Genomic DNA, 15000 nt, shown 5'->3' with positions numbered 1-15000 from the left:
AAGAATCAAGATTCAAGAGTCAACATCCTTCAAATTTCCCCTATGTGGAATATGTTCTAGCCAAACAATGTCACTCAAATAATATATGCAACACAGCGAGTAGAAGGTTAGATTAAGGAAACCCTGAAAAACTAATGTTTTGTTTGATAATATATTTTACAAAATGTAAGAAAACCCATTGTTGCAATGTAATAATGATGCATTACACTATGGGATATCCCATGATATAGTTTCAATACAGAATGTTTCAACAAGAAGAGGAAGAACTCGTAAAGTATAAACATCAATTAACATTTGCTAGGAGTGTAACAGCAAGACCGTTGAGGGAAAAGTGGTAGGAAACCAATATATTTTCATAGAAATTAAAGCTTCTTTTTTTATGAGGCCTACGTTCTTCAGGGAATGTAGAGGGTTAATCTTTGAAGATTTTTGTTTATAGATGAAATCTCTTATTAATAGATGAAGGGTTCCAAGGTCAACGTTGCATTATCTGCTAGTTGCACTTGTTTTTCCTTCGAAAGTAGGTCTTCTTGACCTCCTAGATACCCTTCTTATTCATTTTTCCTCAATAAATTCCTTGCATTATTTTTAATAAATAAATAAATAACAAAGAAACTCACACCTGAATCTGTGAAACGACGAATCCAACATGAGTGCAGCCCATGTACCTTACCCATTTGGAAAATCCATGGAATATGTTTACTGAGGGCAACAAAAATAAATGTAAGGGTGTATACAGGTCAAAGTATTCAAATGTTTTTCCAAGTTGATGAGCTTCTAGAAAAGGAATTCACTAGGGCAAGTATGAGTGTGCATGAACTCCTCACACCTAAGATAGATGGTTCATGGCCAATGCATGTAGATTGCTGGGCAATTGATAAAATTACCCAAAAATTTTGATTTCCTATACTGATACTTGACGATATGCTGGAAACGATGGCAGGTGCCACAGTATTTTCAAAGATTTATATTAAGAGTGGCTAAATCAGATCTGCATTCATTCGAGCGACGAGTGGAAGACTGCCTTTAAGACTAAGGACGGTCCATATGAATGGTTAGCAGTGCCCTTCGGGATAACAAATGCCCTGAGTGCCTTTATGAGGGTTATCACACAGGTATTTAGTACTTTCATAGACAAGTTCCTGGTGGTGTACATTGACAACATTTTGATATATAGCACGACCCAAGAACAATAACTTGACCATGTAAGTCAGGTTTGCAATGTACTTGGGAAAGAAATGCTATTTGCAAACCTTAAAAAGTGTCCATTCATGTCTGAACAAGTAATCTTTTCAGGTCTCATAAAGTCGCAAAATGGATGATGAATTTCTAAAGAACTTTCTGACATTCTCCTGTGATCGGTGTAGCATGAGGCCAAATGGTCAGATTCCAAGATAAAGATAAATAACTCTATCAACTTCCTACTTAAGGTAAGCAAATTTTCCATTACTTCTCTCACCAAAATCTTTCCCTCCCATCTTCTACAGTGGATTTTTTAATCTATGCATCAATCCAACCCGTAAACCTTGTTGCCCAAGATTTTTTCTGCTGTAAATTGCCCTTGGTGTCCCATATTGCTGCAGAAATTTATTTCTGCTGCCTAATATTGCAACAGAATTCAATTTATTATTTAACCACAACCCTACAGCCCCGATAATGCTCAAATCCCCGACCAAACTACCTTTTCACGACCTTTGAGGGCAAAAATATTAATTTTGCTGCGACAATACTGCATCCAGTATTTTCCAGAACCCAAGATCCTATAAACTTTCCTAAAGACCCATATACAAAATAAATTTTGTTTTTTAAAGAAACCTCTTTGGGCATAATTATTCTTTGAAATCCTTGAAAGGATAATGGAATCCAAATTGGGCATGAACTGAAACTCTAGGCTAGTGAAATTACAAAATATCCTTTAATCACTCACTGCAGATTTTGGGGATTAGCCTTGTAGGACTGTAATTAGCCTGGCACCCTTTCTTAATCTTTTACTAGATTTTCTCTTAAATTAAGGTGAAATTAGCTTATTTTATTATTTTCCTTATTCTTGGTGATTTAGCCTGATCTCAAAGTCATTGTTTTAGGCTAGTTGCATCGTCTTGCATAAAAGGCTCTATGGCAAAGGTAACTTATAGGCTATTTCGATTTTCCATGGAAATCAAATGCCAACACAAATGGCTCAACACTATTGCATGCGTCTATGTACAGAGACAGACAAACAAGGAGAGAGAGAGAGAGAGAGAGAGAGAGAGCATATGATGCTATTTTGAAGCTATTTCGGTCATTCCTGTTAATTTCTACAAAAGCAAAATCTTCTCGGTTGGTGATATTCCAATGTACGGGGTTTTGACAACTTTTTTTGGTTTTTAGGGTTGGTTTGCTCCCCATTATGTAATTAGGCTTGCATTTCGAGGCCCTAATAATAGCAAAAACTTATGGGATCTTGTCATTGAAACAATTGGAAAGAAACTATGATCTTGAAAATCAAAATTTCTATCCAAGGGAGGCAAAGTGACTCTAATAAAGAGCTCACTGGCGAGTATTCCCAAGTAATTCCTTTCTTTGTTCTCCTTACTATGTTGTGTGGAAATGAAGATAGATAAAATATGCAAAGATTTCTTTTGGAACAATAGGGATGGATCAAGAAAGTTTCACTAGGCAAGCTAGAGGGCCATGGGTTACAAAGTTTTGGTGGGATGAATTCGACTCTTTTGGGAAAATGGTTGTGGAGGTCTAGAGAGCAAGAAAATGGGTTGTGGCGGAGAGTTATTAGAGTAACAAGTATAGGGAGGAAGTTCATGGGTGGGAAAGTAAAGAAGAGAAAGGCCCTTAAGCTTGTGGGGTTTGGAATGGTATTCTCAAAGGTTTGCTTTTATTTAGGAACAACAAGGTAACGAGTAACTGGATTCATTTTTTGAAAGATTGTTGGTGTGGTGATGTTCCGCTTTACCCTTCTCTTTATGCCCTAACTCAAAATAAAGGCAAGTCAATATCTCATATCAAATCGGGAAATCAACATCTCATAACAAATCAGGAAAATATGACTTAGTTGCTTGGGATGGTTCAATGACTCGGAGATCAAGGAGCTGTGGAGGTTATTGAGATACTTAGAAGAGTCAAACTCACATCCTAATTCTAAAGATAAGAGGTCTTGAGCGGATTCGAAGGATTGGTCTTTTTTTCGATGCGGTCATTGTATAAGCTTAGAAAAAAAAAACTAATATAAAGGTTTTTCTAGCCACAAATATTTGGGGTCCGAAAGTTCCAACCAAGATCTCTATTTTCAATTGGCTTGCAACTTTGGAACGTCTTCCAACTTTAAATCAACTCGTCAGGAGAGGTTGGGCAATGCCGAACAAAGTGAATGGGGAGTGCTCAAGCCATGACTTTCTACATTGTCCTTTTGCTAAGAATATTTGGGACCATTTCTAATATTTGTTTGATATGTTTAGGTGTTTTCCTTGTTCAATTCGAACCTTGTACGAAGTTTGACCACAGTGGAGTTTCTCTTTTAGTAAGGCAAAGAGGATTCTGTAAATCATTACTCCGCTTACCATTTGTTGGGTTATATAATGTTGGGAGTTGAGGATGATTTGATAGCTTTGGAAACAAATTAATGCTACATTAGAAATGATTAAATTCATTTGCAAAATGGAAAGCATATAATGTTGAGAGTTGAGACATATTTACCTTAATGTAGTCACCATTCTCTGTTTCTCGTCCTGAGATTTATTTTTAGTGGAATAGATGTTTATTCATACTTAGCATAACAATGGCTTGATCTTATAATTTGGAAATTTGTAAATTTTCTCAATGATGACAGTGCAAGATGCTACAAAATTTGCGCTACAAGAAGAAATGTCTAAAGATCTGAAAGTATTTTTGTTGGGAAAGGAGGTAGCAAGGACAAAGAATTAAAACAATTTATCAAACAGCTTTCTTTTTATTTCTCAAGGAATATATTTTATGAAATTTGTTGATTATTAGTCATAACTGTGATGGGATTGTTTTTTCAGTTAACAATGTATGGTTAGTTAGTTTAGAACTATCGAGAAACATAGTTTTGTGTGAGCTTGATTTGATGGTTAAAGTTACTTGATGCAAAAGGATATTTTAGAAGAGTATTTATGAATATAGAATTAATTTATATTTATTTCTAATAAACCTATTACGAGAAATCGACTCTTAAAGTTGTTCATTTCTTGACTTTTAATTTAGGTGTTGATCTCATTAGGAAGTGAAAGTGAACATAAAATTAGACTAGTTGAATAAAGATTCAGGACATCGAGGTCTGAAACTAAGATTTGCTCTAAAAATAATTTTATTTCAAAGTAAATTCGTTATTTCAAAATCTATGTTCAATATATGTATTTTACAAAAACAAATACATGCATGTTAGATTAGAATTTTCAAATATTGTTGTTTTATTTATGTTGTAGTGGATTTTGTTGATGCACCAAAACAATCATGCAAATTGTTTTAATTGTAAAAGTGTTTCTTGTAAAATTAGTTTTGAATAAAAACCAATAATATTCCTAATTATTAAACGAATTGGAATAATAAAGCATGATTTTGAGTTAATCGAGAATAGATTATGATTAATCAAAAACAGATTTGATAAATCATTTAGTTTAGAAATAGAAATATTGTTGTTATAAAAAAAAATGATTTTTTAAAGAATTTTAGAATGAAAAATTGTAACAAGTTTTTTGTATGATTTTAATTAACTGAGCAAGAGAATTATTTTATGAAAAATTAGATATTTGTTGTTCAAGTATTTCATTGTGATTTCAAAAAAATGGTTATATCTGCCTTTTAAAGGGAAACAAAAGGTTTGGATCAATGGGAAAAAAATGACATTCAAAAGAAATTGTAGTTCCTTTATATTAAAGGTCACACTGGAGATGTGATAACTTGTGATGTTATTGAGAATGTGATTCTCAGTTGAGTGTGTATGTGAAAAGAATTATATAACATTAATTCTCAAGTCTCATTAATGAGAGCTTGATATATATATATATATGTAGAAAAATTGAATTTATTGAGAATTCTTGGATGATCATTACAAATGCCCCAATAGTGGTATTTATAGACCAACTATCCTATTACAAGAATAATTTAGAACTTCAAGAATATTCTAGAATAATAACCAACTATCCTATTGTAGAACATTACAAGAATATTCTAGAAAGTTAAGAGTAATCAAGAATAATCAAGAAGAATATCCTATTTTCTTGATTCTATGAGATCAGATTTCCGGATTCTTCTACACTCCCCCTCAAGTTGGTGCATAGATGTCAATCATGCCCAACTTGCTTATCAGATGTTCAAAGTTAGGTCTAGCAAGCCCCTTAGTCAAGATGTCGGCTGTTTGCTGACTAGAAGGCACAAACGGCAAGCAAACAGTTCCAACTTCAATTTTTTCCTTAATGAAATGTCGATCAATCTCAATGTGCTTCGTCCTATCATGCTGGACAGGATTGTAAGCAATACTTATTGCAGCCTTATTGTCGCAGTACAGCTTCAGAGGAAGTTCCACAGTCATCTTGAGTTCTTCGAGGATTCTGTATATCCACAATACCTCACAGATCCCTTGAGCCATTGCTCTAAACTCAGCCTCTGCGCTACTTCTGGCAACAACATTTTGCTTCTTGCTTCGCCAGGTAACCAAGTTTCCCCACAAAAAGGTGCAATACCCTGAAGTAGATCTCCTGTCATTCACTGAACCTGCCCAATCTGCATCAGTAAATACCTCAACACTCCTTTGATTTGTCTTTTTGAAAAATAGACCTTTTCTAGGAGTAGACTTTAAATATCTCAAAATTCGGTAGACCGCCTCGAGGTGTTCTTCATAAGGTGCGTACACAAATTGACTAACAACACTGACAGAGAAGGCAATATCCGGTCGAGTATGAGATAAATAGATTAGTTTTCCAACCAATCTCTGGTATCTACCAGTATCAACAGGAACACTTCCCTCTTCCCAAAGCTTTACATTGGGATCCATGGGAGTCTCAGCCGGTCTGCAACCACTTAACCCGGTTTCCTTCAAAAAATCAAGAATATACTTTCGTTGAGAGACAACGATTCCTTTCCTTGAACGAGCAACTTCCATGCCAAGGAAATATCTTAGTGCTCCCAAATCCTTGATTTCGAATTCTAAAGCAAGGCTCTTCTTCAATCTCTCTATTTTGATCACATCATCACCTGTGAGAATAATATCATCAACATAAACTATTAGCACACAACCTTTCCTTCATGAGAAAACTTGAAAAAAAAGGTATGATCAGCTTGTCCTTGAAAATCCTTGTTGTTTTGACAGACTGTGTGAACTTCTCAAACCAAGCCCTTAGAGACTGTTTGAGACCATACAAGGACTTCTTTAGTTTGCATATTTTTTAGCCAAACTTCTCCTCAAAGCCCGGTGGATTATCTATGTACACTTCTTCCTCCAAGTCACCATTGAGGAAGGCATTCTTCATATCTAGTTGTTGCAAGGGCCAGTCAAGATTAGCAGCAATAGATAAAAGTACTCTCACCGTATTTAATTTTGCAACAGGAGAAAAAATCTCAGAATAATCAATGCCATATGTCTGGGTGAATCCCTTTGCCACCAACCTAACCTTGTATCTTTTCACTGAACCATCAGAGTTGTACTTCACAGTGAAGACCCATTTACAACCCACAGTAGTCTTCCCAGCTGGCAATGCCTCAACACTCCAAGTATTGTTCTTCTCAAGAGCTTTCATCTCTTCAAGTACTGCTTCCTTCCACTTTGGAACCTTTAGAGCCTCTTGTACACTATTAGGAATTTCTACACTGGACAATTGAGAGGTAAAAGCAGCAAGAGATGATGATAATTTCGAGTATGATACAAATTTAGACAGTGGATGACTAGTATAAGATCTAACCCCTTTACGAAGAGCTATAGGAATGTCTAAATCAGAAGGCTTAGACTGACTGTTGGAAAGAGAAAGAGAATTACCTGTAACAGACTCAGATTGTTGATTCGTCCTTGGTTCAGAATCATGGCTGTGCTGTAGAGTCAATTCGTCTTTCCTTTTCTTATGATTCTTCTTCAAGTAAACAATCCCTTTCCAAGTTCGGTCACCATCCTTGAATCTATTATCATGTTGTGACATTATAGTAGGTTGTTCCTTATTTTCGGTTTCCAAAATTTGTTGTTCAGAATTCTGATTTTTAAATTGTTTTTCAAATGTAGGTCTAGACTCAGGGGAACATCACTCATAATAGGAGGATTTTCACGAATGACTCTTGGCCATTTACTGTAGGTGCAGAGATACTAGACTCAGATTCTTGCAAGAGAAACACATCATCTGAGAGAAAAACATTGCCCGAGTTAAATGAATCTTCCTTAAAAATCTCCCCTTGAAGATGAATATCCTTAAAATATGGTTGTTTTTCAAAAAATGTAACATCCATTATGACAAAACATTTTTTCGATATCGGGTCAAAACATTTATAGCCTTTCTGAGTTGGGGAGTAACCAATGAAGACACATTTTATAGCTCTGGGCTCAAGTTTTCTAATTTTTCGATGTTCATGAACAAAAACCGTACAACCAAATATTTTTAGAGGTAAATCAGCAGAAAGTCTAGTAGTTGGAAAACAATTTGTGAAAACTTGGAAAGGAGTTCGAAATTTTAAAACTTTGGAGGGCATTTTGTTTATTAAGTACGCAGCAGTTAAAACAGCCTCTCCCCATAGATACTTGGGAACTTTAGTTGTAAAAAGTAATGCACGAGCCACCTCCAACAGATGTTTATTTTTTCTTTCTGCAACACCAATCTGTTGGGGTGTATCGATGCAAGAACTGTGATGAATTATTCCTTTTTCAAGAAAAAAATTTCCCAAGGTCGTGTTAAAAACTCTTTTCCCATTATCACTCCTGAAAACTTGTATGTTAGTTTGAAATTGAGTCTGCACCATATTGTAAAAATTTTTAAAAACGCGTTCGGCCTCTGATTTGTCTTTCAATAAATACACCCAGCAGAGTCGAGTATGATCATCCGTAAATGTGATGAACCATCTCTTGCTAGAAGGTGTACTTATTTTATTAGGACCCCAAACATCACTGTGAATAATAGTGAAAGGTTTTGATGGTTTATATGGTTGTGAAGGAAAAGATGTACGGTGGTGTTTTGCAAATTCACATATTTCACAATGAAACATAGATGGATCTTTATTGCCAAACAACTTAGGAAATAAATGTTTTAAATATTTGAAACTTGGATGACCTAATCTTAAATGCCATAACATAATATTATTATTGGAAACAGAAATAGATTCAAAGCAGAACTTATTTGTTGAGATTGTCGCCTCGATTCAGATCCATCATCAAGGAAGTAGAGTCCTCCACTCTGTTTAGCACTGCCAATCATCCTCCCCGAGGTCAAATCCTGGAATACACAATGAGTTGGGAAAAAATTAGTTTGACAATTTTGATCACAGGCTAGCTTGCTGACAGACAAAAGATTACAGGAAAGTTTGGGAATGTGAAGAACATCGTGAAGAGTGAGTGATGGAGATACTATAATAGAACCTTTTCCTGCAATGGCTGAAAGAGAGCCATCTGCAATCTTAATTTTCTGATTACCTGCACAAGGATTATATGAAGAAAAAAGATTTGACAACCTGTCATATGATCGGTTGCACCTGAATCGATGATCCAGGTGCGATCAGGGTTGACACCAATGAGAGCTGTTTTCAGGTAATTACCTTTTTGAGCCAAAGAACAAGTAGGATTTTTCTGAGACTCGAGAATCTTGTACAGTTGGTCTATCTGCTCCTTGGTGAAAGGAAACGAATTTGAAGAAGACTGCTGCTCTTGATCCGAGACACTAGCCTGAAGTGCACGCCCCGCTCCACCAGACTTCTTCTTCCAGTTTTGAGGCTTGCCATGAATTTTCCAACAGGTTTCCCGTGTGTGCCACGGACGTTTGCAGTGATCGCACCACGGACGTTCAGAACGCTTACCATCCTTCTTCACCTCCTCCTGAAAATCTCGAGTTACAAGGGCAGAACTTTCTACTTCCGAGTTAATAGTACTAGGAACCGATTTGTTGTTAAGCATCACACTCTGCCGTGCTTCTTCTCTCCGAACATCTGAGAAGGCCTCACGAATTGTTGGCAGAGGAGTTTTCCCTAAAATTCGGCCCCGCACCTCGTCTAATTCTTTGTTAAGTCCTGCTAAGAACATAAATACACGATCATTCTCCTGTCGTTTCATGAACCGGACACTATCATTCGCACACTCCCAGACATCATCATAACAGAGGTCCTAACTCCTGCCACAATGTCATCAACTCGTTGTAGTAGGAGGTTACATCTCGGTCACCCTATTTCACGTGCCAAAGTTTGGATTTTAAACCAAAAATCTGCGAAGAATTTTCTAGATCGGAATACGTATCCCTGACTGCTTCCCAAACATCTTTGGCCGTCGGCAGGAACATGAAGGGCTTGCCAATTGCGGGTTCCATTCAGTTCACTAACCACGCAATAATCAAAGAATTTTCTGATTTCCAGGTCTTGAGAGTCGAATCTACATCGGCAGGTTTTGTCACTTCTCCTGTCAGATATCCAAGCTTCCCCTTGCCTTCCAAAATCAAACGAACGATTTGCAACCATTCCGTGTAGTTTTTTCATTTAGACGGTGGATATTTAATTGGAACGAATTCGTGGACCCTTCTGAACCACTAAATGAGATGGAGGAGTTCAGGTTCGGACTTGTGGTGCTTTCCCCTGACACCACTGAGTCCTTACTAGTCACACCGGTTAAAGCCGTCTTCCACGGATTTTGACCCGCCATAGGTAATCCCTAGATCAAAACCTAGTGCTCTGATACCATGTAGAAAAATTGAATTTATTGAGAATTCTTGGATGATCATTACAAATGCCCCAATAGTGGTATTTATAGACCAACTATCCTATTACAAGAATAATCTAGAACTTCAAAATATTCTAGAATAATAAACCAACTATCCTATTGTAGAACATTACAAGAATATTCTAGAAAGTTAAGAGTAATCAAGAATAATCAAGAAGAATATCCTATTTTCTTGATTCTATGAGATCAGATTTCCGGATTCTTCTACAATATATATACAAAACCAAAAAAGTAAATAGACATAAATGCCCTTACATAGAATTAAATTAAGCTAACTAAAAAGACTACATTATTTCCAATACTCTCCCTCAAGCTGGAGCAAATATATCAATTAAACCCAACTTGACAAGATGAGAGTTAGAGACAGACGGACCAACGGATTTTGTAAGCATATCAGCAAGTTGTTCTAAAGAAAATATAAAAATTGTATGTAGAGCACCAGAGCGAACTTTCTCCCTAAGAAAGTGAACATCAACCTCTATATGCTTGGTACTCTCACGAAGGATTGAATCAGAACCAAGCATGATGAAAGACTTGTTATCACAAAACAAAATAGAAGGGTCAGGGACAGGAAAACCTAACTCCATCAGAAAAAATCTAATCCAAATAAGCTCGCATGCCAAGGGTTATAACACGATACTCAGCTTCAGCAGAAAAGCGTGAAACCACACCTTGTTCCGTACTTTTCCATGAGATTAGACTACCACCATGGAAAGTATAGAACCCAGAGGTAGATCTGTTATAGATAAGAAAACCAACATAATCTGCATCAATGAAGCAAGACAGATGTAGTTGAGCAGTGGAGGAGTATAAAAGTCCAAAACCAAGGCGGGACTTCAAGTACCAAAGAATACGATAAACTACATCAAGATGAGAAATGTATGAGGCATGCATAAACTGACAAACCACACTTACTGCAAAAGTCAAATCCGGTCTTGTGTTAGATAAATCGGGCAGCCTACAAATCTCTAATAAGAAGAATCAGGTAAGAAATTACCAGATTCAGCATGAAGACGATGATTCTGATTCATAGGAGAAGAGGCAGGACGACAAACAAACATACTAGTGTCCTAAAGGAAATCCAATGTATATTTGCGCTGAGATAGCGAAATACCATGACTAGAGCAAACCATTTCTATCCCTAAGAAATATTTGAGGGAAGCCTCAAACGCATGACCCAATAACATTTTTACCATGTCAATCCACTGTGCATCGTTCCCAATTGCTATAATATCATCCACACATACTAATACAATAGTGCAATGGCCATCCACTTCTCGACAAACAAAACAAGTATGATCTGAATTGCATCTATAAAACTCCATAGATAAAATAACCTCCGAAAAACGTTAAAACCAAACTCGCTAAGACTGCTTTAGACTATACAGAGATTTGAGAAGGCAACATACTTTCTCAAAATACTCCCCTTGAAGATGAAACCCAAGAGGAGGGTCCATATAGATAACCTCGGTCAGATCCCCATTCATAAAGGCATTCTTCACATCAAGCTGGTGGAGAGGCCAAGAATGACAAGCAACTAAAGAGAGACGGACTGTAAAGAGTTTAACTACAGGAGCAAATGTAGCACCAAAATCATTTCATAGAGTCTACATAAATGCTTTAGCGACTAGGCGGGTCTTGTATTGATCAACGGTGCCATCCACGAAATACTTGACAGTGAAAACCCATTTACAACAAACAATCCGTTCCCAGAAGGTAAATTGACAAGTTCCCAAGTGTGATTCTTCTACAAAGAATCCATCTCAACAGTCATGGCTCCAGTCCACTTGGGATCTCACAAAGCCTTTAATACATACCGGGGTACCCATATAAAATCAATAGCAACAAAGTAGGCTTGACAAGAAGAAGAGAATCCTTGATAGGAAACAAATTCGGCAATAGGGTGATCAGTAACACATCCTCGCTTATATTTGCAAAGTGTTATAGGTAAATGAGAATCATGAATAGAAGGAATAAGTGTGAGAGTAGAAGAAGGTATACCTAAATCCAAGGAAAAGTTTGGCAAGTCCATTAAGAGACAAGGACGACGAGAATAGACCTTAAGAGGTGGCAAAGGGAAAGATAGATCCCACAAAAGACAAGAGTCCTGCAAAGAAGATGAAAGAAGAGAGAAGACTAGAGAGGGTAGCATTATAAAAGAAGGATCCTGCAAAGATGATGTAGTACGAAAAAAATGAACATTTTCAAAAAATGTAACATCTAAAGAATGAATGACATGATGCAAAAGAGGGTCTTAACAACGATACTTTTTAAACATAGATGAGTAACCCAAGAAAACACACCAAATGGCTTTCTCATCTAATTTTGTGTGATAGGGAGTCATATCCTGAATAAAACAAGTACATCCAAAGTCTCCTGATGTAATGAGAAAGAGAGTGATGTCAAGTCGAAAGACATGAAGAGGCACTTGTCCCCCTAAGGTGTGATTCAAAATGCAATTAAAGGAGAAAAGCCACAGTGAGGACTATCATATTCTATTATAACTTGGGAACATACATATCTCGAAAAAAAAACAACAGATAATGTTCATGAGGTGATGATTCTTGCGTTCTGCCACCCCATTTTGTTCAGGAGTGTAGGGACAAGTCAACTGATTAAGTATATCATGCTTAAGGAGGTGGGATCGAATCTCATCAGAAATGTATTCCCCTTCGTTATCAGACCTAAGAGTTCAATTGTGTTGTATTAAGTCTAGATAATTTTAAGAAAATTAATAAAAATGTGGAACACCTTAGAACGAGAACGCATCAAATAAACACTAAGTACAACGAAAATAGTCATCAATAAATGTAACATAATACATATGACCATTAAAATCAGTAACAGGAGAAGGTCCCCACACATCATATTGGACTAAATCAAATATTTTATTTAAGCGATGCATGCAAGGAATATAAAAGGTACGTATGTGTTTAGAAATCTCACACACAGAGCACTGAAACTTAAGTCCACTACAAGAGGTTTTTAAAGTATAAAATATAGAGCATAAATGCTGGAAATTAACATGCCCTAAGCAAGCATGTCATAAATCTAAGGTTTGAAAAGAAAAAATGACTCCCAGATAGTGGAAGCACGGATGCCGAAACCACAATAGGTTGAGATCCTAACAAGTCTCATCTCTCTCATACCCCTTACCAAAAATCCTCCTTGAAGTCAGGTCTTGAAAATACAATGAGTAGGCAAAAAGGTTACGGAGCAATTTAGAACTTTGGTAATGCTATTTACAGACAAATGGTTAAGAGCTAGATTAAGAACATGAAGCATAGAATCAAGTGAAAAACCAAAAGATAATGCGATGGTACCTTTGTTGAGGATAGGAGTAAGGGACCCATCAGCATGGAGAACCTCTTTATGCGTAACAAGGAAAATAGAAGAAGTAAAATAGTTAGACTCAATGATTATATGATCAAAGGCACCATAATCAATTACCCAAGTCAAATTTGTAGAGCCAGACTAAGTAACAAGGAATGCAGGAGATGTGCCTCGGGACGTAGTAACTGATATCACAGTCATGGATGAGGGAGTATGAGCATGGATCTGATCCCGTACAATAGCAACAATCCGAGTCTGAAGTTGTTGTAAATCAATAATGCCAATGGAAATAAAAGTGTCAATAGGAAAATTTGATGATGACTCCACAGCTGCAACGCGAGGAACAGACTTTCCCAAAGAGAGAACGGCAGATGATCGCAACAGATGGGGAAAGATATTGAACTTATAAGAACAGATGGGGAAAGATATAAAAACAACGAGCCTTTTCATGCTCAATCTTTCCACAATGACTACAAGTAAGACCACTACATTCACCACGGCCACGGCCTCCAAGACCTTTATTCCCAAATCCCTAAGTACAAAAGTCAAAAAAACCCGAATTGACGGCTAGAACCATCTGATCTGTAACTAGAGAAGAATTAATATCAGGAGCCTGAGTTTAAGAGGGAACGACACGGCAAAGACGCTCATCACTATCAGGACGTAAACCAATGAGAAACTAATATGTCTGATTTCGGGCAATCTTTGTCACCACATACTTGACTACTTCTGCAGACAACTCAGTCATAGACTCAGTAAGAGAGCTCCTCCCAACAAAACTGGAGGAATCCAAAATAATCAACGACGCTCTGAATTTCTTGGGTAGCCTAGGCAATCTTTCGATATAGCTCATAAATCCTCAAGTCATTCCGAGCATGTGCATATGTTTGAGTGAGAACCGCCCACAAAAAGGAAACAATCTCATGATACATGGTGTATATGCATTGCTCCATGGAGTTGAAAAGCCATCCAAAAATGGTGCAATTATCAATCTCTCATTGCTCAATTTTGGGATCAGTAAGAGGTGATTTATTAATGGTGCCTAAAAGTCATTTAGATTTCCCTCCACTTCCCAAATAAAATCAAACAGATTGCGACCATGACTAAAAATTGTGATCATTTAATAAGGCATTGGTGATTCATTGTGCTGAGAAATTTGCTCCAAGAGTGGTATTGGAGTCCTTGGTCTCTTGATGCAATGTCATTCCTTAGTACGAATAGAAAAGTAAGACACTTTGGTTTGAAGGGAGATTTCTTATACTCTCAATCAAAGAAGGAAGAACCAACACTTTTTTTTCTGTCGTAAATCAAATCAACAACAAAAAAGGTCAGCCTAACTGCTACCGCAAGTCTTAACACTATCACCTTAGGTGCTGTCGACAGGTGTAAGAAAGCAGAGAATGACAGCAACACAAATCTGATTGCTAATGGAAGACCCCAAATCTGATTGCTACTGTCGTAACAAATAAAGTCAAAAAATAGTCACATAGCCATCTGTCGCACAGATCCCAAACAGCAGCTCTATTGCAACAAATAAAACCAAAAATAATCACAGTAAATAAAGCCAAAACAGTCGCACATCCACTCTATCGCACAGATCCTAAACAGCAGCACTAGCACAACAAATAAGCCCAAAAACAGTCATGGGAAATAAAGCCAAAACAGTCACACATCCACTCTGTCGCACAGATCCCAAATAGCAACACTACTGCAACAAATAAAGTCAAAAACAGTCACAACAAATAAAGCCAAAGCAGTCA

At 36.9% G+C, this 15000-nt stretch overlaps 1 protein-coding gene across 2 annotated transcripts in view; it reads right to left on the bottom strand.

Annotated features, from left to right (window-relative positions):
• SUVH4 (histone-lysine N-methyltransferase, H3 lysine-9 specific SUVH4-like protein) overlaps positions 1-15000 on the bottom strand; it is a 69492-nt gene that overhangs the window by 41970 nt on the left and 12522 nt on the right. The window contains exon 1 of one of the 2 annotated variants that reach the window (XM_086447505.1): positions 623-1041. The exons of the other annotated variant lie outside the window; for it this stretch is intronic. Within the exon in view, the coding sequence (XP_086303631.1) occupies positions 623-677 (55 nt within the window). The 5' untranslated portion in view covers positions 678-1041. Of the gene's footprint in view, positions 1-622; positions 1042-15000 lie in introns of those variants that run through there. 2 annotated transcript variants of the gene reach the window in all.

The sequence above is a fragment of the Akebia trifoliata genome, chromosome 7 (assembly GCF_017979445.1).
Source record: "Akebia trifoliata isolate Shusen 1 chromosome 7, ASM1797944v1, whole genome shotgun sequence".
NCBI classification, from domain to species: Eukaryota; Viridiplantae; Streptophyta; class Magnoliopsida; order Ranunculales; family Lardizabalaceae; genus Akebia; species Akebia trifoliata.
The sequence above is the reverse complement of the archived record's forward strand: the minus strand, read 5'-3'. Positions and strand labels throughout refer to the sequence as shown.